General features: G+C 48.0%; 1 protein-coding gene across 1 annotated transcript in view; it reads left to right on the plus strand.

Moving 5' to 3' along the window:
• Positions 1 to 25,928, plus strand: part of LOC119390700 (neurofibromin) — a 171,247-nt gene that overhangs the window by 106,549 nt on the left and 38,770 nt on the right. Inside the window, exons 36-45 of the mRNA XM_049415148.1 lie at positions 205 to 322; positions 386 to 518; positions 1,824 to 2,079; positions 3,641 to 3,835; positions 7,543 to 7,749; positions 10,757 to 10,886; positions 11,369 to 11,456; positions 13,331 to 13,374; positions 14,546 to 14,771; positions 25,206 to 25,395. Coding sequence (XP_049271105.1) covers positions 205 to 322; positions 386 to 518; positions 1,824 to 2,079; positions 3,641 to 3,835; positions 7,543 to 7,749; positions 10,757 to 10,886; positions 11,369 to 11,456; positions 13,331 to 13,374; positions 14,546 to 14,771; positions 25,206 to 25,395 — 1,587 coding nt within the window. The remainder of the gene's footprint in view (positions 1 to 204; positions 323 to 385; positions 519 to 1,823; positions 2,080 to 3,640; positions 3,836 to 7,542; positions 7,750 to 10,756; positions 10,887 to 11,368; positions 11,457 to 13,330; positions 13,375 to 14,545; positions 14,772 to 25,205; positions 25,396 to 25,928) is intronic.

The following is a 25,928-nucleotide window of genomic DNA, read 5'->3' on the forward strand; positions in this document are numbered from 1 at the left end:
AAGTCATTGGTGACGTTCAGTGAAGCTGCGCAAGGATGGCTGTCTGCTGCCGTGTTAAGAGCCACCACCTTTAGGAACAGCTGAAGGCCTCTTTAGCTCACTCGTAGCTTCGGGCATTGCTGCTACCTCTGATGCGTTTGTTCCTGGATGTTGAGGTTGCGTCAGCTTGCGTGACAGCGGCTTCCTCTGTCCGGCCATGTGCAGGTGATAGAGAAGACGTGCACGTCACCCACACCCACCCTCGAGCAGCACCTCATGTGGGACGACATCGCCATCTTGGCACGCTACCTGCTCATGCTGTCCTTCAACAACTCGCTGGACGGTCAGTGACGATAGACCCTTGGTAGCTGTTGCCCTCCTCTTCACAACACGTGAACTCTTGCAGTGGCCAGCCACCTGCCTTACCTGTTTCACATCGTGACGCTCCTGGTGCACACTGGGCCGGTATCCCTGCGGGCCTCCATCCATGGCCTGGTCATCAACATCATACACTCTCTGTGCACCTGCACCAAACCTTCGTTCAATGGCAAGTGCATCACCCCTTGGCTTGTGCATTGGCCTGGGTCATTTTGAGACCTAAATGTCTGCAGTATGATGAGCATTGCGCACGTGTGTATTTGAATTCAGGTGGTGCTTCGTAATAGTCCTCAGTCCTGGACGAGTGGATGGCAGACTTCGGTGGCAGAGGCCTGCTTCTAGAACATAGGCTCAAGTGGCCTGCATGAAACCCACTCTAGCAGATATGACTAGTGCAGCATTTTTCAAGAACTGGTTACACAATAGTAGCTCTTTTGTTGAAGGTGGCCAGAAGCTTACTGCAGAAGCTAAAGTTGCCTGTCAATGTCAAAGCCACGATGGAGCAACTTGAAGGAGGCAGGTAACCGTGTAGGTGTTCTAGTGGTGTTTTCTGCACCAGTAAAGCCGTCTGGACATTGCAATACAAGGCAGTCAGTGCATACCACTCAATGCCCATGAGTTTAAAACAGTGCTGTATGTGACTTATGGAGTGCTTGAGTGACATGTCCTCTGTGGAAATCAGTATATTGTCCAGACAAGCAGGTGCTTAAAGGAGAGATTTAAAGAGTACCAGTGCAATGAGGCAAGGCTGGTGTAGAGTCACATGGCATTGATTTAAAGACTGCGCTTGTAATCCAGGCTCTGAAAGGACCATGCCAGTGTGAAGATGCAGTGAAATGGGATTAATTGAAGCTTTCCATATATTCTATGTCAGTGTGCCATTCATTGTACGAGAAAGGAACATGTGTACCTATGAAAAGATGATGTTACCTTTGTGATTGCCGAGCTGCCCCCCAACCGCTAGTTGTAAGTCAGTACCCTGTGCTCTGCCTCCTTGTTTTTTTATACTTTTGTATGTCTTGTATCTTTACAAAGAATGTATCACTAACTAGTCTTGCCATCAAACGTTATTGATTTAGGTAGTTAAAGAGTAAGGTATTCTCGCTTAGTGAAATACGCAAGGAGTCGCAACAACGTGTACCACAACAAATCTTCCACAACGGTGCCCGAGGAGATTCTTCTATGCATTTGTGGCCTAGAGTGAACTTGAGATGAAGTGGGCAAATACTGAGTAGGGCATTTTCCTGTGTTTTCACAAGTACTTTAGGCAATTGAGTCATTTTGGGCTTTACTTCTCAAACCTGAGCTTTCAACTTCTTACCTCTTGAAACAGTTCTAGGAAAGAAAAAAAAGACAGTGCCACTGGGCGTAGCACCTGTGGTAACGCGTGCAATACTCATGTGGCCTACTTGCAACCCTGCACGATGTTCTCACAAAGGCAGCCAGTGGTCTCTGTAGATTGTGAGCTTCTCAACGTCCTCCCGACTGGTGTTTGCAGACACGCAGCGTGTCCTCAGGCTAAGCCTGGACGAGTTCTCGCTGCCCAAGTTCTACCACCTGTTTGGCATCGGCAAGGTGAAGTCGACGGCAGTGACGGCCTTCCGGTCCAACTGCCGGCACGGCCTGCTGGACAGGTCCTTCGCTTGCGCCACAGCCGACCAGGAACGCATGCCGCTCGCTTACCTTGAGATCATCACTGACGCCCTCCTCGAGATCATGGAGGTGAGTGTTAGGAACATTGGCAACAGGATCGGCAGGTGTCATCTGTAAAGCCATAAAGCCACAAGGGAACGATCAGGTCGAGTTTGTTGTTGATCTCTTGATAATGTCACTGATGCGCTGCCTCTGACATTGGAGTGACGACTCAGTGGCACTCCTAAGTAGTACTGATAAGTGTGATGGATCTTCCTCAAATTGCTTATGGGTTTCTTCACATACACGTGTGAAAATTCACTGTACACACTCTTATCACCTCGAACTTTAAGGGTGAAGGTGAAGAAAACTCTTGCTCACTTAGTCATCTGAAGCATCTCGGCTCCATCCCACTAGCCCTGCTCACTGCACTTTCCATGCTGTAGGTTGTCTCCTGCACAGATTTGAAGCCGTATTTGGTCTCTGGCTGCGGCATGCTGCTTTTTTGTTTGTTCTGCATGGCATTAAACTTAGCTCAGGGGTAGGCTTGTGAAAATATGACTTTTGGTTCGAAGTGAAGTTGAAGCAAATGGCAATTAGTACTGAATGATATTGAAGCCAATTTGAATATTAGCAGGACTTCACTAGTAGTAGAGTAGACTCTCAGGGATTGGTAATCTCTTAAAACGAAAAAAAAAGTTTCTGCTTAAATGGAGCTGCCTATAACTGCCTCTAGTCAGACTGGTTCTATACTTGAATTCTGCACCTCTGTCCATCTCTCAGTAAATGGAACTCCTGTTAAACGAAACACATTTTCCTGGTGCTTTCAAGTTCCATTTACGAGCCTACTGTAGTAGGGTGCAAGTTACAAGCGGTGAAATATGTTATCTTTTAAAATTTCTCATGCTACTTAACTCATATAGCGCACTTTTAAACATTGGAAAGAAATGTAATTAGGCTGCAGGTAATGTGCACATTCAAGCGTAAAGCATGGATTCGTGGCAGTGCGGACTTTCCCTGAATCGGTGGTTTCACTGCGTAATGGAGGAGGAGTGCTCAGCTGCTCTGACCACCATCGACACACGGAATGGCCCCGCTCTGACCAATCAAAGGAAGCGGAGCGGTCAGCTGCTGGGACTGTTGCCACACGAAGAGTGCACGGTCTGGCTGACAGCCGGAGGAGGAGTGCCGAGACGCTGCAGCCATTTCTGCTTGCACAGCCTGGCCAAATTGATGAGAAAGCGCACACCGTCCTGCACCCCCCCTCTTCAAATTCTTTTGCATTCATCTCACCCCTGACAGCACATGTGAGGATGACTTGGACAGTGCCTATTGCGGATAACTTCATTCCCACCTTTGAATAAGCTAAAGCGAAAAATAAATGTGCAGGAAACACCTATGCCTGCTCAGGAATATGGGTAAGGTATACGCTAGTTCACAGTGCCACACAGGTCATTAGGCGCTCTGTTCAGAGGAGCTTACATTAGAACTCTCTTTTATTCAGAAAACTTTCCAATCCCATATGAATTCAAATTAACAAGGATTTACTGTGTGACTGCTATTACCAGTACTACCGTTGCTACTGGTGCCTGTATCAATTGGCTCGTTGCACACAGTTATCTCAACCATCCTTGCCTCGCTCGTGTTGCAGGCGTGCATGAAGAACCTTCCCAGCTGCGACTGGCTCACCCAGTGGACGGCACTGGCTAAGAGCTTTGCATTCCGCTACAACCCGGCCCTGCAGCCTCGGGCCCTGATTGTGTTTGGCTGCATCAGCAAGGGGGTGACAGACCAGGAGGCCAAGCAGCTGCTGCGCGTCCTCGTCAAGGCACTCGAGGCTTTCCAGGTACTACAACACCTTCACTCTCTCTCTCTCTCTCTCATACCGGCAGCAGCAACATCTTGATGCAGGCCTATCTTATCTGAAACGGCATGATTAGATGACTGTAAAGAGGAGCACACAGGTCACGGGGCAACTGCTTGCTTCGTAGAACATTGTAAGCATGAAATGCTTTTAGTGACCTTAGTCCTTCCAGTGACCTTAATGAAATGCTTTTGGTGACCTCGAGCCAAAAGCCAGAGTTGTCGTCTGGGCACTCAAACAAGAACATCCGGACAACCAGTAAAAAATTAAGAAAATATGGTCTCTGGCCCCCAGATATACAGTCGATCCCGGGTATATCGAACTCGGATATATCGAATTATTGGCTATATCGAACAGTTGAGAAATCCCCTCGAATTTCCCATGCAAAAGTATGGGGTTGGTGTGCACGTATATCGAACTCCCGCACAGCGAAACATTCGCTATATCGAACGCCGCCCTGCGCTGAAGCACAGAAAGTGCATTTTTCCTAACAACTATTGATCATTTTTCGGCCGCGTTCTTGTAAGTTCCAATCCCTCGTCGCGCGCAGGTGACGAAATTGCGTTGCTCTAGTTCGTTGCGCAGCGCTTGTCAGTTCACCGGTATATTTGACGCGCGGTCCGCAGGTTTTAATGCATGGGCTAGTGTTTTTCAAAGAGGCTGATTGCCGAGGGCACCAAAATGAGAATTCGAAGTGACTTGGCAGCCTTGTTGTAACGCTTGCATTCCCTTCCTTGTCTCTTCGCGCACGATGGCATGCGGGCCCGTAAAGCATGGCCTTCGAGATCCGCAACCTCGTGACGCATTTTTAGTGTTTTCGGTTTTAAAATGCCGATCTCAGAGGCTACGCTTTTTTTCGCATTTCTCGCCAAAGTAGCGGCTGCCGTCTGCAAAGCCACAAGTGCCATCGGTATCGCCAACATGACGGTGGAGAAATGTTTCTTCGTGCAGCGTTGTCTCTTGCAGAATGTGTACTTCGCGCTTTGTTCTTGATAAATCGTCATTCGGAAGTCGAACTAAACGTTGTCCCGCTCGTAGCGATAAAAATGATGACCGGTGCTTGAAACGACGTCAAGTAAAGCACCGTCGTGCACTGTTTCCTTACGGGCCTTGGTGCCAGGTGACGACTTCGGGCGCGTCATGACCGCCGCCTAGGGCGTACGGTGCGTCAGTGAATTTTGCAACTTAGCGTTTGCGGGCGCCGTATCGGACGGGAGCACAGCGAGTGACTTCATCGGTGCAGATAACGACGTAGCTGTTTCTTATTGCATCGATGCCGAGATCATAGCTGACGTTGCCGGTGCTGCGGAAATGGACCCGTGCGGTTTGAAGATGCCAGCCGCCGTTGCCACCGCTACACCTTTTACCGCGCTACAGAGCTCGCATCAGCGTTCAGCGTTGATCACCGCTGTTGTGGCGTAAGGTGCTGAATTTACTTATTTGGAAAGCTTCAATAATATTGACGATGACTTGATGAATTCACGGCGCGCAAGAAGCAAGACAAGTTGACGGACTTTTTTCATGCGAAATAAAGTGCGCTAACTTGCAAAAGAAGTTCTCGCCTTGTTCTTTATCATATGTGAGCGAATCGTCATGTTCGCGCTTTTTACGATTTCAGAAAACTGTGTCGAGACCTGCAGTGCTTTAATTAAAGCCTTACATACGCATATTTCGTATTTCGAATTATCGATATATAGAACTATTTCGCCGTCCCCTTCGAGTTCGATATATCCGGGATCGACTGTACAGTACCACATTACATACGCTACTTAATGTTCGTATAAGTTACAAAAAATATTGCTTCCGAGTTCTTCTTAATGTTTGTTCACAATATTTCTGAAGCTGTAACTTTTAGTACACTGAAGTTTTATTTGTCATTTCCAAAAGCGATGTTCGAAAAGCAGAAGCAGGGCATCATGCAGTTGAGTGTCATCTTTTGGTACTGAGACAGGGTTGCCTGTGCTCTTTTCAACACCAGCGGTACACCAGCAAACCATGAGCTTTGCGTGTCGGGTTTTGTGCCGCGTCATTCAAGAGGTGGGGCCGGGCTGTAGACCACATTGGCAGCGTCTGGCATGAGGCATGTGGTGTTAGAGGCGAGACTTGCAACAAGGTTCAGTTCAAGACGGATTCATTCCAGCTCGGTAAGCCTCCAGGCCTGCGTCGTGTTGTGGCCGCATGTTAAGATTGTGGCTAATATCATCTCCAACCGATCTGCTTTGCCGGTAGCCATTTCATGCTTACATCTGCTCTTGATTGCGGGAGAGCCAGCCATATGTTATTTGTTTCTGCTTGTTCTGATGTGCCTCACTCAGTCTGTGTGTGTTTTGTATGTAGAGTAAAACCCCGTTAATTCGGACTTCACGGGACCAGAGAGAATGTCCGAATTAACCGAGGGTTCGAATTATCGCGAGTACGATCAAAACACTAGAAAAATGCTCCCGCCACCACCAGACTTTTATTTCTTAAAGAAGTCTGTGATCGCGGTTTGCTTCGCGGAGGCAACGTGCAAGGAAATCACAATTTTGCTAAGTTCCTGAAGGTGGCTGTCCGCGCACACTGTGCCCCAAAGCGGCAGTCTAGCTGACGCAGCCAGGCTTGAAATATTTTGGCCGTCATCCAAGCCTTTCTATTAAAGCGGTAGTCGACAGGCAGCTGCTTAATGTTCTTAAAACATCTTGGCTTCGCAGCCTTTCCTATCACCAGCAGCGGCAGCCACTCCATGCCGGTCATGTTCGTAGCCAGAAGAACCGTCACCCGCTCTTCACTGCGTTTCCCGCCGACGCACGGGTCCCCCTTAAACACGATCGTCTTGTCAGGCAGAACCTTAAAGAACAGCGCTGTCTCGTCACTGTTGAAAATGTTGCACGGCTCGTGCGTAGAAAGGCGTGCGGAAAGTCCGGAACACCAGGCCTGCACAACGCTTCACCGCGCACGTTGCGGAACACCAGGGGTGCTATCGCGGTACAATGCCTTATGCCATATTCTATGCTATTCTTATCATCCACCACTCGTGGCTGGCTGATTGCGTTGATAACGCGGACGGGCCGTCGCCATGTTGCCTGTTGCCGATGACAGTAGCGATGCACTGCCTTTCATTGTGTATGTGCCTCCGAGATGCAAAGCTCGTTTTAAATCTCGGAGGCTATAATCCGATCTCGTTACCGCGTTTTAAATCTCGGAGGCCATAATCCGATCTCGTTACCTCGTTTTAAATCTCGGAGGCCATGATCCGATCTCGAAGTTGTTTAGATGCGCCGTCGATTTCGGCTGCGAATCCGAATTATATCCGAACCGCGGCCGTGGCGGTATCCGCTGCTGCTTCCCCGTCTCGACCCGACCTCGGTCGGGAGTTCGAATTAACCGAAGCGAGGTCGAATCTGTCCGAATTAATGAGAGTTCTCAGCCATAGAACAATGCACATTTTGGACGGGACCAGATGCCGCATCCGAATTAACCGAAATTCCGAATTAACGGGGGTCGAATTAACGAGATTTTACTGTAGAGACGCCTTGTAACGCACAAGCCATATGCATACTTTGTCATGGTTGCCTTTGTGTGTGCATGGTTTCCTTTTCTTATCCTTTCGTCCTTCCTTCCCTCTTTCCTCGCCGTCTGCTCAGCTTGAAGTTTCTACCGGGAAGCTCTTCCTTCTTCTCAAATGTGTTGTGCCGTAATCACGTGTGCAGGACTTGCAGCTGATCGATGCCATCATCATGGGCCTGACGCGGCTGCAGCCTCTCCTGCGACCAGAGTCGCCCATCCACCGGGCCCTCTTCTGGGTGGCCATCTCGGTGCTGCAGCTGGACGAGATGGCCCTGTATGCCTCGGGACTGGCCCTGCTCGAGCAGAACCTGCACACGCTCGACTCGCAGGGCATGTTCGACACACCACCTGTGAGTAGTAGCCTTTCGAAAGAGCTGGCCAAAGCTGTTGCGATGCCTTTGCACCACCCTATGTTGATGCCCTTACTGCAGTGGTTCTCAAATGGGAGCCCGCGAAACCCATGCTCGGGAGTTTTACGAAGCCACACTATGCCTCGTAACATTCCGATTTTCTGTATGCTTCACTGCGTAACACCTTTGCATTGCGGCAGAGCTGACTTATGTTTTCCCTTCTTTATGAGATGACTGTAAAGCTTTCGTTGCAGTCTTCTACAACATATGCATAGCATGCTTTTTAGGGCTTGTATATACTTGAAAAGCAAACGCAGCTAGAAACAGGTAGAACATGGCTGCAGGCTGTGCAACTAATCGACCAGTTGTTGAGATGGAATTGGCGTAGCACTTATGTACATCCATTCTTTGCCAGGTAGAAATAAAAGGCACCTATTTCACGCTGCATGTTGCGTTAATTTATGACTCCCGCTTTCTCGCACTGCAACGGGTCCCCCGATCACTTCCACCAGTCCACAAGGGGTCTCCTAAACATCCATGGCTGAGAACCACTGCCTTACTGTATCTACTCACATGAGCACTTTTCACTTGCCGTGTGTTAGTGGCCAGTCTAACACATCGCATCAAGCACTTGTTTCTTGTGAGGTTGATATATCTAAGTTTTCTTGGTTTGAATTCCAGTCAGGTTTTGTCAGTAAGAGTAGATCACATTGTACTGCAGCCTACAGTGCCCACTTGGATGTTTAGTTATAAATGATACTGTCAGTAACCTTGAAAAAGCTTGTGTATCATTGGTATCGAATATGTTTGCTGCCTGATTATTTGACGCAATTTATTCAGTCATGCTTTATTGTTTGGACAGCCTTGTGTACGGTATCACCAGTGGTCCTGAAAACTTTATATATAAACTGCACAGACATTGTCTAAGCCATAACGTATAAGGAAGACAAAAATTTTAGACATTGTTCAATAATGCACCCTTCACATGCATGACCACACATTAAGATTTGGCTAACAAATCAAGCAGAAATACAGTGTACGACTAATTTTCTAGACACACAGTACTTCGGACGCTTTTGTGGCACCACCATGTACCCCATAGAGTCGGTGTATAAGGACATCTGAAATTTTAAACTCTGAAACCCTCTGCAATCTGATTTTTCAGACTTTACGACATGGCAGAATATCTGAAATGGCATCATTGCTGCCGTTTTGATTATCCTACAGCCTCGAACCAGCTCTCCTTGCTTGCAGCCAAAGCCACGATGTCATATCCCAACATCATACTACGTAGCATTGTCGCATATTGGTCAGCTCCGGTCATGCTAGCCACTTCCTTTCTACACTACATGGTGTTTGGCTAGCTGGGTCAGTGGCGTAGCCAGGGGGGACACACCAGGCCCATGCCCCCCCTGGCTACGAGCTTCAGCGCTCGCTAGCGAACTCTGTTTTCATTGAGAGCACTGTTTGTAAGTGATGGCACCCACTTCACCTTTGTCATCCTCACCGATGACTTTGAAGCGTGAAAGATGGTATCATAGGTTGGTGATGGAAAGGAAAGCCTCTGTAATCAAGCAAGTTCAGAGGGGCCGGTCCCAAGCCAACATGGCCAAGGAGTTTGGGATTTCTAGGTGGACTGTTTTGGATTTCCTCAAAAATAAGGTAAAGGTCTTGGAAGAGGCCGGAAATTAAACTCTGGTTAAAAAAAAAAGGAATGTGAGTCAAGGTATCTACTCCAAGCTTGAAGAGGCTCTCCTCATGCAGTTGAAGGCGAAGACTGCCATGCAAATGCCATTCTCTGGTCACGTCTTGAAGCAAAAGGCAGGGGCTGTCAGCTTCAAGTGAACATTGAGGATTTCAGTGATGGGTGGTTGAGGAACATCAAAAATCAAAATGACCTCTAGTAGTTTACATGCGCACCGAAAGTGACGCTGTCAACAGTTCAGCCATTGTGCAGGTGCCGCACAGGAAAGCTGTGGTCTGCGTTGCATTATTTCACTCCCGAGAGCATTGTCAACTGCAGTGAGACTGTTTTGTTCTAGAAAATGCTTCCGAAATAAACACTTGCGTTCACTGGTGACCCTTGCCACGGTGGCTGACATGGCAGAATACAGCTGGCCATTCTCATCTACAGCAATATATCAGACAGTGAGAAGCTTCGTATGCTTGTCATGGGGAAGTCAAAGAACCCGAGATGGCGGTAAGCGCACCTGTTTCGTACAAAGCCAACAAAAAAGCATGGGTCACTCAGCAGTTGTTTGATGAGTAAGCAGTACAGAAAGAAGATTTGAAACACAGAGCTGACATTTTCTGCTGCTTATCAACAACTACACTGCACATGGGAAGATCAAGAGTTTCAAGGCTGTATAGGTAGAATCCTTGCAGCTAAGCACGACGGCAATCCTCTAGCTGCCGGACCAAAGCGGGATCTGCAACTTGAAGCTTGTGTACAGGTCGCACCCTCTGAACTGCTTGGTGCTGCACTCGGGCAACAGCAAAAGTTACAGCATCGACTTAGGTCTGCTTTCAGCATGCTTGCGAATGCATGAAAAACGCGTCAACACTTGGCACACTTCACAACTCCTTGTAGATTCCACTGATTGATTCCACAATGTATTAGCACTGTTCACGTCACGCACACAATCTGGTTAAATAAGACATTTGCAATAGAATCAGCAACACCTTTCTAGAACGTTCCAATACAAGTAGGCTGTTAACACCTTTCTAGAACGTGCCAATACAAGTAGGCTGTTGAGTGTTAATTTAGCAACAGTGAAGAATGGCCATCATGCATTGTTAACATATGTGAGCATGCCATTATATTTGTCTTGGTATGTTACCAGCATGTAGAGATTCCATTTGTTTGACTGCTTGATCGCTTCAAACCTGTGTCTTCATGTGCACTCATTTGGATCCCTGGAAATGACAGCTGTGCAACTGATGTACCTTCATACCATGTATAGAGTCATACGGTGTGAAGCACTGTTCTGTGTGTGTGTGTGTGCAGAACACCCTTCGGCACATCATGATGAGCACCCGGGAGCCCCTGGAGTGGCACTTCAAGCAGCTCGACCACTCTGTCGGGCTCAGCTTCAATTCCAACTTCCACTTTGCACTCGTCGGACACCTGCTCAAGGGTGAGCGTCTGCTGCGCAGCACTGGTGGTTGCATAAGGGCTGTCCTCCCTCGTTGCCACATGTTCGTGTTGAAAGCTGTACGAGAAAGACGACGTTGAGGATGAAAAGTTTGAGGATTCGTGCCAGCACCCTCTTGGGAGCAGCTGATCTAGCAAGTAGACCGTATCCAATGGACATCTGTCTCAGTTCTCGACGTAGTGTTTGGTGCACGATTCTCCTTAGCAGGAATTTACCATGTTTGCTCGCTATTGATTACACTTGTCTAATGATTGCACCCCTGAGTTTCGTCATCAAAATTAGACTTTCATCCCTCCCGTGTGATGACTGGAACCAAAACTTGCTGCCTCTTCAACGGCAGTGGTGATGCCCATTTCGCTGTTTTGAAAACTGGCCACCGCACGAAACAGTACGGTGGCATTTGCTTTGTACAGTTCATTTAGGAAATGCCGGCTAACAAAGTGTCTGGTGTCTGTTCACCGCAGGTTTCAGGCACCCGACGGCGACGACGGTGTCCCGAACAGCACGGGTGCTCAGCATGCTGTTGGGTATCGTGGCCAAGCCACACAAGAGGTCAGTGACCTCTCTGAAGCTCCTTGCATCTTTCTTGGCAACTGTCGGAGGGCTTCTTTAATGTGTTGCTCTGTGCCCTGATGTTCTCTTTGTCCTCGTTTTAGTGTTACTCTGCAACTTCAGCTGCAAAATGGTAGTCCATTCCTAGCCCCAAAAAAGTGATTCGTTTTTGTACTTGTGTATTAGCATAGCCATTAGCAAGTAATTAATGTGCCATTAACGAGTAAATTTGTCAATATACAATGAAATAAGGATTGCATATGTTAAGGCACAAAATGGAGAAATAACAGCTTTGTCCATGCAGTGTTGTTCTATGTCACGGTGCTAGAATAGTTTAGGTGGAGCAACAGCGCGTTGGAATGAGGAGAAATCGGGGACCTCTTTTCCTTTCTTGCCGAAAGGCGGCGCGCGCGGGACGGTGGCCGCCTGGCTCTACCCAGCGCAAACCTGACGCTTCTAACATTCGGTGTTTTAGCGTGTTTAGCGATGTCGCAAGGCCCTGTGAGGATTGTGTGGTATTGTAATATCATACACATAAGTTAAATATAAAGACTTAGCAGTGTTTTATGCATGACGGTTCGGCATGCGGCGTGAAGCTCATAACCACCTTCGGCCTCGGCAACACCGTGGCCTAGGCGACCGTGCCCGCATTTTGTCGACACAAGTAAACCTGCAGTTGCATGACGAGTGTCGAATTCACCCTTCATTTGCCCTCGAAAGATTAATTAATTGATTTGCGGTCAGCATCATATAAATAGCAGGTATCGTGCGTAAGTGGCATTTCGCATATGAGATCAAGTGACCATCTGGTGTCTTTTACTATGAACCGCTTATTTGCAGATTCCGTAAACATTTACGAGAAGAAAAATGCCTCAATGTAATGGAATAGAATAACTCTAGGTCTTTCGGGGCGTGCACTAGCACGTGACGCGCCGCTCGCACGTCGGAAAATACAGGAAATCGTGCATCAACATGTTTTTCACGAATAAAATCTGTTGTTTGCAACTCGCGATCCTTCCGTGGAATAGTATGTTGCCACACTTTCAAGTGGTCACTATCCTTCGGAGCAGCGAAAAGGGAGACTTTCTCCGTGCACGATTTGTAGCTCGAGTTGCATTGCGGCACAAAGCACTCCTTGCCCATCTGGACAATATAAGTTGCGTAAATAAGGACACGATGAACAAGGATAAGCTATTTCAAATAGGCTAGCATTTAGGCGGCAGGCGTTTCGACTGGCGAACGTATGTGCACGAATGGGGCCTCGTCTGGTTTGGCGTGTTAGTTTTAACGGGTCAGACAGTGACGTCATAGAATATGGTGTCACTCTCAATTCCTGTCATTCCCGAAAGAAGAAACTGGAAAGCAAATGGTTAGGGCGCTGAAAAGGAAACGGGCACGACCATTTCACGTTTGTGCACCCAGAGCAGGGCACAAAGTTCTACTTCTGCTACTGCAACAAACAGCATGTCTGTGACGAATAACGAAAGGCTCAATCAGAATGGCACATGGTGAGTCATGATGGATTGGTCGTTAAACGGACGTTAACCTTCATTACCACGTGCCAGCCAGCATTCTAACACCGTGTTTTATGTAGTGGCTGTGAGTGTGCCACTTTTATGTCAGCCTCAGTAGTAGATCAAGTGAGAATGACTTGAGCCAACAAGGCCGTAAGTTTGGCTCAGTTGATATTGACTGCATGAAATGCTTACTGCTAATGAAATAAAATGCAAATGACGATTCTTCATCTTTTGTTGGTGGTAAACAAGTCACATTCTTATTGGTTTGTCATATGCCTTGAGTCATCCCAGTGTGAATGGCCAACACAGTGTGCATCTGGAGGAATGTGTCATGTGATGTGGCTGTTGTTTTTGCAGGGACAAGTTTGAGGTGACCCCAGAGAGCGTGGCCTACCTGGCTGGTAAGAAACACTGTGCAGATTTCCTTTTGTAGCCTTTCTCTGCAACCACACCTTGCTGGTTTATGTTGGTCTACGTATTGGTCTGTATGTGATACAGCATACCCGAACACTCGGAAGTCACTTGTATTGAAGCACATTCGTGCCACAGTTTCCAAATAGGCTAAACGCGTGTTGCGTTTGCTGCTATGCACTGTATCTTAGTAGCTAATGCATGCACATGTTATTAGATGCGTAGTAGCTCTTTGACTAGCCTGCGTAACGCTGTCCATCCGTCCGCACAAACGCGAGGCAACGCGCTTCCCTCGGCGCAGGTGTTGGAGCGGTGCCAAGTAGGTCACGCCGCAGCTGGGCGTTGACGTCACGCACCCCTCGCACGCTTCCCTCGCAGGTGCGCGCATACATCACTCTCTCCCTCACCCGCCGGAGCGCCCGCAGCTGCCGGCTCCGACGCCCGCTCGCCTCCCATGTCTGCGTTTCAAACAAACGTTTACACCAGTAAACGCTACACCGAGTTTCGCTTCAAACGAATCTTCCAGTGCTCACCGCAGCACCCGCGTTAGCGCCGTTCAACCCGTGACGTCACCCGTGCGCAACGCTGCTGCTTTGCATCCCATCAGGGTTCCCTTCGGGGAGATGGTCCAATTTTTTTACTCGCCCAGTATGTGTGTACGCAGGAAACCATTGTGTTTGGAGCAACTGCAGTTTTCTTTATATGAAAAATATAAAGCTGCATCAGTTCATCTTGTAATGCAGTTAAACCTTAAAATAACTTAAACCTTAAAGAACTTCGTTAAATTCAAACTATAATCACTAATGGATTCTTTTTTTACTTGGAAGATGCCGGAAAAAATTTTTGGAGCTGAGAGCCACAGCTTCAGACCACTCCAAGTTTCATTGGAGCAGGCTACTTCTTGTTTTATGTAGCAGCGTACATTAGTGAGCTTTAGGTACTGCACGTTCGTGATGAAAGGATGCAGACCACTGAGCACACTGAAGAACACAACAAGGTGTACAAAAGAATGAGTAAATGCAAATATGGTATTGGGCTTAGAGTATGCAGAAACACTTGGGTGCCTCTACCCCTTTTTCTTTAGTCATCATTTGTTTTATTCATTTTCCAAATTCGGCACTGCTGTTCAATGCTGATGCTGTCTCCGCCTGTGCCACGCAGCGCTTGTGTCGGTGTCAGAGGAGGTGCGCAGCCGTTGCCACCTGAAGCACCGGGTGTCGACGCGGGTGGCGTCGGAGGCCCTGGCACAAACACCGCCCAGCCCTGTGCCCACTTCCCTGGGGACGCAGTCGGCGTCGTCTTCCTCGACCGCCATTGCCGGCGCTTCTTCTCCGTCAGCCACAGGCGCTGCGGCACCCAGTCCGCCAACCTTCCTCATGCCAGCTGGGTAGGTGCTCTCGTGCTCAGCTATGACAAACAGGTTGCTACACAAATTGGTACTTGTTTAGAGTTCAAATGCATACAAGCTAATAGGAAACGAGGTGCTCAACTTACTACTGGGGCACGATCTTGTATGCTTTCCTCAGTGGGACGTTAGTCCTGAAAAGAGCTTGCGCAGGGCCTAGTTGAAACGTAATAGATGAGAAAGGCAGTCTGTGTCGTTCTTGTCTTTGGGAAATTTTCAGCGCTGCCTTTTTCATCCGTTGGTCCTCACTGCATGCGATTGGCCAAGGCTCATGCATACGTCCCCCGTTTGCTATGTTAACGCGTGCCTCAGCCAATTGCGTGCAGCAAGGGCAAGCATTCTAGCATACAAGATAGCATACAAGATCACGACCCTGGTCTGTGTTGGAAAACCTTGCATCAGTGATATGCAGTATACTCTCATTAAGGGGAGACACTGGTCTCGAAACGAAAAGTTTTATTATTGGAGATATTGTAATGAAATTGGGTGTGTATATGTATTTCTTCCTCCTGTTTTCAAAAATATAATTAGTTTTCATGTACTTCAATTAGTTATCAAATTGTGAGAGCATAAGTGAAATCTAATTAGGTAATTTCTTACGGGTCATTAAGACACTTTCCCTCAGTATTTTTAGGTTCTGTTTAAGATGCAGCTGTAGCCAAAGACCTGCCATGTGGAGCTATGCTATTTATATTGTCACTGAGATATATCATCATATAAGAACTTTCAATTGTATTGACATTGTGTAATCTTGAAATGCAATTAGCTCACATTATTGTTCACAAAATTTCATATGTTCATCTTAGCCACAAAAAAATAGCGTAGCTCCACAGTCCTATTCTTACGAATTCAACGGTATAAAATTTATCAAAATTACCTTACAAAAACATAATGAAAAGATCCGTAAGGCTGGTCAAGTTGGCAAAAAATGTGAAGCTGAGAAAATCGCGTTTGAAGATTGACACGCACTGTATAAATTTCTAAAAGGAACCTTTAACCATAAATTTTATTCACATGTTCCCCATCTGTTTCCCTTCAAAACAAAACAGAAAGTGTCTTGTTCCACCCAAGGAATCATATCTAAAAAAATTTTCCAATGTGCAAAGCATGATCAAAACCCCACCATGACAAGCGGCTGGGGGTTCTGGAAAAGCCATGGGGTATGAGGCTCAAGCGACTGGCTGCTCATGTCTTTTCAGTCTTTAGGAAGAACCTTCTAGATGTTAGGCAGCATGTTACCCTGGGTAATAGGTTGCTATGCTTGAGAGAATACCTTCAAAGTAGTCCAGGACTGTAATCTTCAGTTGCACCCGTTTGTGTCTCCTTGCAAGAGTCTTTTTTGTGTTGGTGCTCTTCAGATGAGTTGCATTTGCCTTGCGTAAACGCAGAGAGTCTTTTTCTAGGCTGTGGTCCCAGGGCACAGCCGAGACAAAAGTTTGAGGTAAACAACATGGTCAATTACAAGGCCAGTGTAGAGCTCAATGATGCAGCCCACACCTATGTGTGAGCTCCGACCTCGCGTCATCCATGAGCCGTCGAACACAACATCGATGTTCCCTATGGGGTTCAGGAAGTCTGTATACAGCTCTTTTATTACTGCCACACTAGCAGCTTCACTTTCAGTCGCTGTGTTTTCGCAGGCTTTCACTAAACTTTTAGGTGTCCCTGAAACGTCTTGTGGTGCAAGCCTCGGTGCGAAAGGTTCATACACGCACAAAAGTCCCGAAAGGGCAGTAACACCTTTGCCTATCATCTGTATCCCCTTCATGGCCCTCATGTTGACTTCGAAGGGAGTGATGGTGGCAGTTCCGCTCACTCTCGGAGAAGAAAATTGCTTCTTCTCGAAATCACAACTGCTGCAAGAAAAAATAAGCTTTACCGCAAGGCCGTACTCCTTGTCCGTTGCCTTCCTCACGCTGAGACTTTTTGCGTCGCATTTGTCGCACTTCGCTTGTGCAAAAAAGTTATTCAAAACTTTCATATCGACGAGCAAAAAATCGGTCCCGGCGTCACCGGTCTGGCACTCCGCGCTTACTCCAAGAAGGTCGAACTTGCGCTGGGTAGCCGACTTTCCAGACAGAACGGTCTTCGTTTGCGCCGATCTCTCAACTCGCTGCGCCTGCTCCGCCGTTGAGTAGTACGCGGCATCAACCGAAGTGTTTCGCTAGTCGAACTTGGTCCCACGGTGTCGTCAGTTGAAGTTCCCGGCAGGTCCAAAGGGTCCGGCCGCGACTCCAACTCCGCTGCCGACGGTGCACTTGCAGCCGGCGCCTTCTTGTTCCAAGCCCGTTTTTTACGGCTTCCAAAAGCTCGTTGCGTCGATGGTTTCAGACGAGAGTCTCCAGGCATCTCGATCGCGTGGAAAAACTACCGGCACAAAGTAGAGACACGGTCCGTCGAGAAACACGCACGATCGCAAAAGCAGGCGCACACAAACGGACAGCCACGGCGGAGAACCAAACACAAAGAAAAAAAAAATGACGTGTCGGTCGCGCCAGCCAATGGGAGACTCGGAAAGGCGCGCTTGAAAAGCGCGCCGCGTGAGAGCCAATCAGTGGCCTGGAAACGACCTTCAGAAAACCCGCGACGGCGGCCGTTCTGCTTGAGCGACGCCATTTTGAGATGGCGCAAAATGTGCACAAAGAAAACAGCTTCAAATCTAGCCCAAGATGGCGGCGCTCGGCCCGCTGCAACGCTCATGGCGCGCGCGGGAAGTTCGAACAAATTTCGTCCTTTTGGGGACATTTTAGTGCTGCCGGGGTGCTTTGAAAGCCGATTTTATCGCGTTTCCCGACCGAATTTAGCGTTAGCAATTTGAGAGTAGGTGCTCAGAAGTACAAACGCCTCGAAAATAAGCTTTGCGAAAAATCGATTTTTTGACCATTTTTGACCGTTCCAAGACCCGCGTCTCCCCTTAAACGGAACCTGAAGAGACCAGGAAAATATGTTGCGTTTAGCAGGAGTTCCGTTCGCTCAGAGATGAGCAGGGATGCATTGTTCAAGTATGAAACCAGTCATACAGTATAACCCCGCTGTTACGTTCCTCACTGCTGCGTTTTCCCGGCTGTTATGTCGTTTTCCGCCGGTCCCGGCATAGCTCCCATAGGATACAATGTATTGGGAACCCCGCTGTTACGTCGTAACTGTCGGACCGTTCCCGTATGATACGTCGCGAAGTGCGCCCGGAGCCGACCGAGTGACTACCAAAGAGAGCGGCCATGGCGCATTTTCACGCAGCTTGGCCTCGTTTGACCGTAATATTAGCTGCATGAGAGGCGCAAGCAACAGAATCTTTCAACTGATGCAAACAAGAGCATGGCCTTCGAGATTCAAATTGCAAAGATGGCGTCTATGACGTAACTGCTCGCGAAAGCAAGGCCTTCGAGATTGGCATTTACTATTGACAAAAGCATAGCCTCTGAGATTTGCATTGCACAAACATGGCGTGTATGACGTAATTGCTTGCGAAAGCAAGGCCTTCGAGATTGGCATTCACTTCTGCCATCGCGTTGGCGTAGACTCATCATCATCATTATTTGTCGGAGAACGGGAGGAGTTCGAGCTGGTTGGAGCTCGCATGGTCGTGCGTGCGGTTCGCGGTCGGACTCGCCGCGCCGGTCGTGATTGCGTGTGCTTAGTTTTTTCATGCCTACAGCTGTTGGTGTTAAAAAAATCACATACGTTGATTACATTTCTGTGGATAAGGCCGTCCTAAGCTCCGCGTTTCTATCCATCGACTAGATCGCGGCTGAGCGCACCAATTTTCGTGCTGCTCGTAAGAATTGAAATAAAATTCTGTACCACTAAATATTTTGCCGTTTTTCCTGTTTTTCGGCTCTTACGTTTCCCGTCTCTTACGTTTATTTCCTACGGTCCCTTCAAAAACGTATCAGCAGGGTTCTACTGTATTAGAGGCAGTTCTTCTGTTTAAGCAGCTGTTCCGTTTAAGAGATTTCCATTAACAGCATAGACCGCTTATAAGGTAAGTCGCGGGACTTACGTTATATCTGTTATATCCGCACTATGAGTGGTACTGCACCATAACCAAAGCAACCTATTTTTAAAGGCTGCAATTGCACAAAACATGTTCAGCATGCAGCCTCGCATGTCTGAGAATTGAGGCATGTGATGCAGTGTGCTTACAACCATTTAAATTTCCAAATTTTCAAAAATTAACATCCAAAGACCTGCGTTGCCAACACGCTGAACGCAGGGGAAAATAACTAAAGAAAGTGCCATCACGGAATTCACTGACTACATTTCAGACCACCTCGATTGTGCGCATTACACAGAAACTATGTTGAATCATGACCACAATTTCGCACGCTGAAAGGTACCGATCGTTCGATTTGACGAGCATGCACCCGATGTGCAATACATTGCAGTCGAATCGCGAACCACCATCCTAGTGCTGCGCATGCCACCCATGCCCTCGTTTTTACTAATGATATAATTCCCTTGCCTTCGAGTGTAGCCACCGCAAAGAGTTTCGTTGATTCCGTCCCTCCGCCCCTCATTCGTTGACTCTGCGTCCCTTCCTCCTCCGTAACGACCTCGTTGCTTTCTTCCCAGCGGCGCACCTCCTTTAAGTGGTGCGATCTTGTGCGCGTTCCAAAATAAGCACGGAGGCGTGGCGTTACATCCAGCCGCACGCGATTGGTCAATGCAGGGTTGTGACATTTGTTGCGGTTCACATTGGCCATTTGCGTGCAGCTGGATGTAACGCCACGCCTCCGTGCTTATTTGCAATACGTACAAGATCGCACCAGAGAAGTGCACTCGCCACCACGTTTGTCAAAAAGATTTTCCGGCAAACACATTATACAGTGAAATCTCGGTATAACGAACTTCAGGGGACCGCGGAAAAATGTTCGTTATTCTGAAAGGTCGTTATAGTGAAAGCCCAAAAATTTACCATAACAATAGAATTTCAGTAACGCAAACGTCCTACCTTTGCAACGGTACGTCCTTGAACTCGTTTCTCACAACAATGCACACGTGAACGTCAGACAAGGCACGTTTATTTGAAATAGTCCGTGATCGTTTTTTGACGGGTGCAGCACAAACTCTGTCCGCATTTTTATCCGCCGCTTCGGTCGCTGTTCCGCTTTTTTCTATGAATATGCGGAGTTTCCTCAAGTAGTCCAACGCATCTGTGGCCGACACGGACCCGTCGCGATCTTTGGGTGCTACCGTGACATCGTCGTCCATGTCATCGCTGCAATCCTTTAAAGGGGTCATGAACCACTTTTCCAAGTAATGATCTAATGGCCTCAGAATCGGAGTGTACTGCCTCCCGAATCGATTGCCGCAAAAATTTCTCGAATCCGTCAAGAATCAGCGGAGTTACGGGGGTTTGGCGCACGCTCCCAGCGCTTTCTCTCTTTTCTCGTGCCGGCGAGCGCACAGGAAGCTAGACAGGGAGGGATGGCATGGGGGAAAGAAGTTACGCCAGCGCGCATCATGAAACGCGATCGCTCTCCCGCTGTGATTCGCTTGCGCGAGTGCGGCTACCGTGTACTGAGGAGTGCGGCGCCGGCAATTGGCGGCACCCCGCGGCAAGAAGCGCATCTGATCCGAACGCCGCTCTCGATTTACGTCGGCTATCGGCCAATAAGCATGCTATGTCTCTTGCGACGTACAGCGGACAGACGCCCCGCCCACCGACGAGAGTGAGAACCGGCCTCTGTTTGAAAAGAGGGTGCCTGGGGAAACGGCAACTTCGCGCTCCGCTTGTGGCCATTACGCGGCGCGCACGACTGTAATATTTGGCAGAGCAGTTCATAGCCGTGTCAGCTTTCCGCAGGATGTGTTTTTTCAATCAGCCCAAGGGGTGCTTCATGACCCCTTTAAGGCCCAGCTGCATGCACGCGAGTTTTGAGCGACGGCCGACAGGATTTGCTGTCGCGGAGGGCCATCCATCGCCGTCGCTTGTCGCAGGGGTGCAATCGCGAAACGATGCTACCGTATTTACTCGCATAATTTGCGCACTTTTTTTCGCGAATTTGGAGCTCCGAAAAGGGGGCGCGCAAATTACGCGGAGATTTCGCGAGCACATCTGAAATAACGCACAATATATAGTCCTAACACGCGCGATATAATACATTAAAGAAGAAAATAAATTATAGCACAAACGAAGGGTTTTTAACAGAATTAGCACGTACTTTAACCAGCCAGATTCGGTCATGCGCGGTCTAGTCAGAATCACTGGTTGAGAAGTCCGACTGAGAATCATCGCCGCGGCCGCTGTCACCGCTTTCCCAAAGCGCGTCGTCCTTGGTTCCGTCGAGTGCGTTGAGGCGTCTTCTTGAAGCTCTTCGCGACAGTGCTGGGAGTAACGAGGTGCCACGGCACGGCGATACCGGTGGGCCTAAGCTCTCGCACATATTTGAAAAGGTATTCTTCAACGGCAGGAAACTTTCCATGCTTCGGTCCTCGGAACGGTCTCCTTCCCGCTCTTGTATTAAAAAGCGAACTCTTCTGCGGCACGGTTCCCGTTTCCTTAGGCAAATTCTATAACAGTGAGCTTGAATTTTGCTGAATAGTTATTGTAGCTCAGCGCAAGAGAACAGTGAAAACGCAACTGGCTGATCGCGAAACCTAAACTTCCGAAATCAACGAAGGCTGCGTCGCAGCGCGGACGCAGAGGAGGAGGGTCAACGCGGGAAAATGTTGGCGCGACTGGCCCTCGCACGCCTCCGATGCAGAAAGTAGTCCGTGCCGTGTCGCGTGCATGCATTCTCACGGCGGGAGAACGCTCGAACAGTTCCGACAACCGGTGAACAGATTAACGGTTGGTACGGTCTCGGCGGTTTCCAGAGAATAGAACGAAGTAATCGGAAGAAGGGACTTCGCACTCGCAGCCTCTCTTGTGTATGACTGCGCTCGCCTGCTCGGTGAGGGCCGCGGGGCGCGGCCGTCCAAAGTTCGCCCCGTGCGCGCGCGCCGGCGAGCTGGCTCGAGCGGGGCGGGGAGCGCAAAATATGCGAGTAAATATTTTTTTTAGCAAAGCTGGCTAAATATTAGGGGTGCGCAAATTATGCGAGGGCGCAAATTATGCGGGTAAATACGGTATTTCCGATTCCACACGGCTGGCTGATCGCGCTGATAACGCGGACGGACCGTCGTTCTGATCACTGGCCAAGCGCGAAAAGCACGAAAGGCATTGGAATCTGAAATAGAATCGTTCCGCGATAGCATCCCAGGTTTCTGGAAAGCCAGAAAACATGCTGACTTCCGGGCTTGTCGCCCGGAAGTGAGCATGACGATATGCAACAACATGGCAGCATCTCTGACCCTTGCTTCGGTTGGAATTTGCTCGTGATGCTTCCAATCGGCGCGTACTTCAAGGAATGCAAGTTGTAGACTACCTTCTTTACAGCCCCATCTCACGCGGAGAGCGAGGCAGCGGCCGTATTTTGTCGTTATTTATGATCGACGGTTCGTTTTGATGTTTCGGTGGTAGCTTGCTGCATTGGTGGTAGCTTGCTGCAATGTCAACATCGTCGTCGTGTGAGGTAGCCCTTCTCCCTGCGAAGCAACGATGTGAGGCGCTGCGGCTTTTCTTAAACGTTCTATGACAGCAAGAGGAAACGTTGTCGAGATGCGCCTCGTGGACTAACCCCAACATAACGCAGTTTGCAAAGTGCGACGTAGCGTAGGCAGCGTACGCTTCCGGGCGCCCCATGGGATCATAGCAGATACTACTGCCGCGGTTAAACATAAGATTGCGAAAAAAGAAAGTCACAAAACGCTTTTATGGCATCTTTATCTCAAACAAGACAATAATAAATTTGGCATGTTGTCATTCATCTACTCTGTAATTCTTTTTCGTAATTTGCCTGCGTGCGCGCAATAGTTTTCAATCGAGCAGCGCGACGGAGCCCATTTGTCGCAGTCACCTTCGCTCGAAAGTCGCGTGCTATGCATGCGGTTGGGCCTTTACAAAACCTGATGCGTTGTCGCCTCCGCAACGAAGGGAAAAAAAAGAAAACTTTGCCGCCCGCGTCTTTCTCCTCCCGCGCCATCTCAGGTTTTAGCGGGAGGGCGTCCGCTCTTCGCGCTGCGTCGTCTGCTACCTTACAGCTCCGACTGCCATGACCGATACACTGAAATCTAAGAATCCTCGCATTTCGGGATATAAGTTCGTAGTACTGAGGTGTTGTTAAGATTACACGGGAATTAAATAACGATCGTTATTCTGAAATGTTCGTTATTCTGAAGTTCGTAGTAGTGAAATATTTTTACATTGAAACTATAAGCAGTCGGCACGGGATTTCTTAAAAGTTCGTTAATTTGAAATGTTCGTTAATGTGGTGTTTGTTGTAACGAGATTTGACTGTAACCTGTCTTTCATCTTGGAGGGCTTCACAATAAGAAGTATGCGTATCAGTTGAACCCCTTTATAAGAGAGACTGATTTAAGAGACGAATGGGTATAACAGACACTAGTGTGCCTACATTGAAGTAGGGGTTGATCAGAAAATGCATGCGTGGTACCCTGCCTATAAGAGACACCTCATATAAGAGACAAGAATCGCTCCCCAGTGCATGTCTCTTATAAAGAGGTTCGACTGCACATGGGCTTCTGTGGGAGGGTAAACAGGAGTAAAAAAAGACTGCATTGTAACCGGGCCTGTACTATAACTATAAGTGGTTGCATTATAAATTGTCTGAACTCTACTGAGAGTCTACTGAATAGAGTGAAACTCCGTTGATATGTTGCTATTTTTTAATATTTTCCTCGCTGCTACACTCTGAAACACTGACCTCACTTAGTTTCCCACTTTGAGCTAATTGGTGTTCCCAGACCAGTTTACTTCCCACGCCAACTTACTTTACAGAACAAAAGTCTTGAGAAATGCAGTAAACAGGTTGAAATGTGCACCAATATCAGTAGACTCAAACCTCATTATAACAAAATCACGTCTGCCACGAAAATAACTTCGTTATATCCGAAAATTCGTTATAAACGTTTATTTGTAACACTGTAGCTGTGACAAGGCTACTCTTTTTTTTTAGTGTAGTACAAGTGCCGACAAATTTTTTCAGATGACTGACTTTGAGGTCCTGCTGCCACCCACTTTATTGCACCAGTAATATCAACTGAAGTTTTAGATGCTGCATGCTATGTTTATGTTGCTCATCTTTTGTTTTTTTCAGATTTATTTACATTTGCTGTGTTGGAAACATGGCGAAAATAAACAAAGTTACCCTGCCCTTGGCCTAGCTTTTGCTGCCAAGGCAATTTCAGCTTTCAGAGTGTCCTATGGGAGTTGCAAGGACAGTTTTATGTTGGCTCTGCACGAAACCACAAATATAATCGCCAAATCCTAGGAAGCAGAAATGATTAGGCTTACCCGGTGTGCGAGGCTCGTCTGATAACACAAGCCTCAAGTTTCCAACGAAGAAAACTGTCGCTTTCTCTCCAAAGTCACCGCACTGCCACCTTGCAAGCTAGAATACGCAAAGCTGCAACAGCAACAATACAGCATCAACAAAGCAGGAACAGCCACTGTCACATGAATCTATGCAAATAATTCGGAATACTAGTTGCGATAGTCTGGTTCAAAATCCAGACATGCTCATCGACAAATTTGTGGAGGATAGCAAACTGACGCCCCACCTGGCAGCGACGATAGAAAATACACCGTATTGCTGCGATCGCTGCAGTCTTCGCTGTCATTGTGTGAGTTACCGTGACAACAAAAAGAAGTGCTTTCTTTCAGAAAGGTCAAGTTCTGTGGCCGCACTGTCATCCGCAAAATGTAATCCACAAATGTTAACACACTGCTCGATTCATTACTGGAGCATCATTAGCGGTCATGTGCAATTGTAAAAAACAGGAGAGTTTTTTTTATGAGCTTGTTTCTCTGTCTGCAAATGGTTCTACAACAAGCAGACCTACGTGATATTGATCAGTGGCTTGTGCGGACTTTGATACATGGAGCCTGTGGACAGCTTTGCAACTTGTATGAATGAAGAACTCTGATGATTAGCTAGGCTGGTGAGATCTGGTCGTCTGTGGCTGCCTGTGGCAGTGGAGTTAATGCCATGATATAAACCTCTGGAAAGTACGGAATGCCAGAATGTACCGGATTTTCATCTCGGCATTTCCTGGTAAATTAAATTAAGTTCAGCCGAGCACCGCTTTGTAAAAACTTAGTTGAAGTGGCATAGCACGTGAGTAAGGTATTCAGTGCGCAGGAAATTGTTGAGCATTAGCTCGTACAGGTCTCTTGTGGGGAACAGGGAGTGCTTTGTCACGGCGGAACCTGGCCGTTTTGGAGAACTGTACAAAAGGAAAAGATGTTTTCTCTTTCTACCCCGTACTTTGCGACCTTTTAAGAAAACAAAAGACCATTTCCGCGTTCCATTAGAAGCGAGCATTTAATGGTTTTTGGACGTTCACACACAGGGGCAGCAGCAGTGCGAACCAGCTGCACCCTCCCCCTCCGTTGGGCCAACAGCAGCAGGGCGGCCGGCGCCAGAAGTCCTGGGACCTGCTTGACCAGAACGCCCTGGCACAGGCACGCCTCGCCAAGCAGGGGGCCCAGGGGGGAGGAGGAGGACAGTCTCCGCAGCAGCAGCAGCAACAACAACAGCAGGTACACCAGACCCCGTGTCGGGCAGACGTATGGAAGCGTTGGGGAGCATGTGGGCTAATGGGCACACGAAAGTCTTGTGAGATGGTTAAAAGGAGGGACTTGCCCATTTGTAGCTCTAAAGCGGCATCAAGGACTTGAAAGTTTCGCCGCCTACCATTGGTGGGGCGTGATAGTGGTGGTAACAGGCATGCACACCCTGGTATGTAACAGCAGCCTTTACCAGTAAGCACGGCCTGTGCGCAAGCCATGCCTTCAGTGCAATTTATTATGTTGCATGCATTTTCAATGCAGTGACGAATTTTTTTTAATTGTGATAGTGTTCATAAATGCTTACTGGCACGGTGTGATCTACGAGGCCTGTTCTGAAAACCAGCGACAAAATTTTTGCCGCTAAAGCACAAAAAGCATTGTATTTACTAAGATTTTGCTGTTTAGACCAGTTGTTCTTTGCTATTATACGTGTGTATATTGAGATCTCGTCAACATTGGAGTTCTTCACACACGGCCATCATTGGTGTTACTCAGTGTCTGAA

Source organism: Rhipicephalus sanguineus, chromosome 4 (genome assembly GCF_013339695.2).
Source record: "Rhipicephalus sanguineus isolate Rsan-2018 chromosome 4, BIME_Rsan_1.4, whole genome shotgun sequence".
In the NCBI taxonomy this organism is placed as follows: Eukaryota; Metazoa; Arthropoda; class Arachnida; order Ixodida; family Ixodidae; genus Rhipicephalus; species Rhipicephalus sanguineus.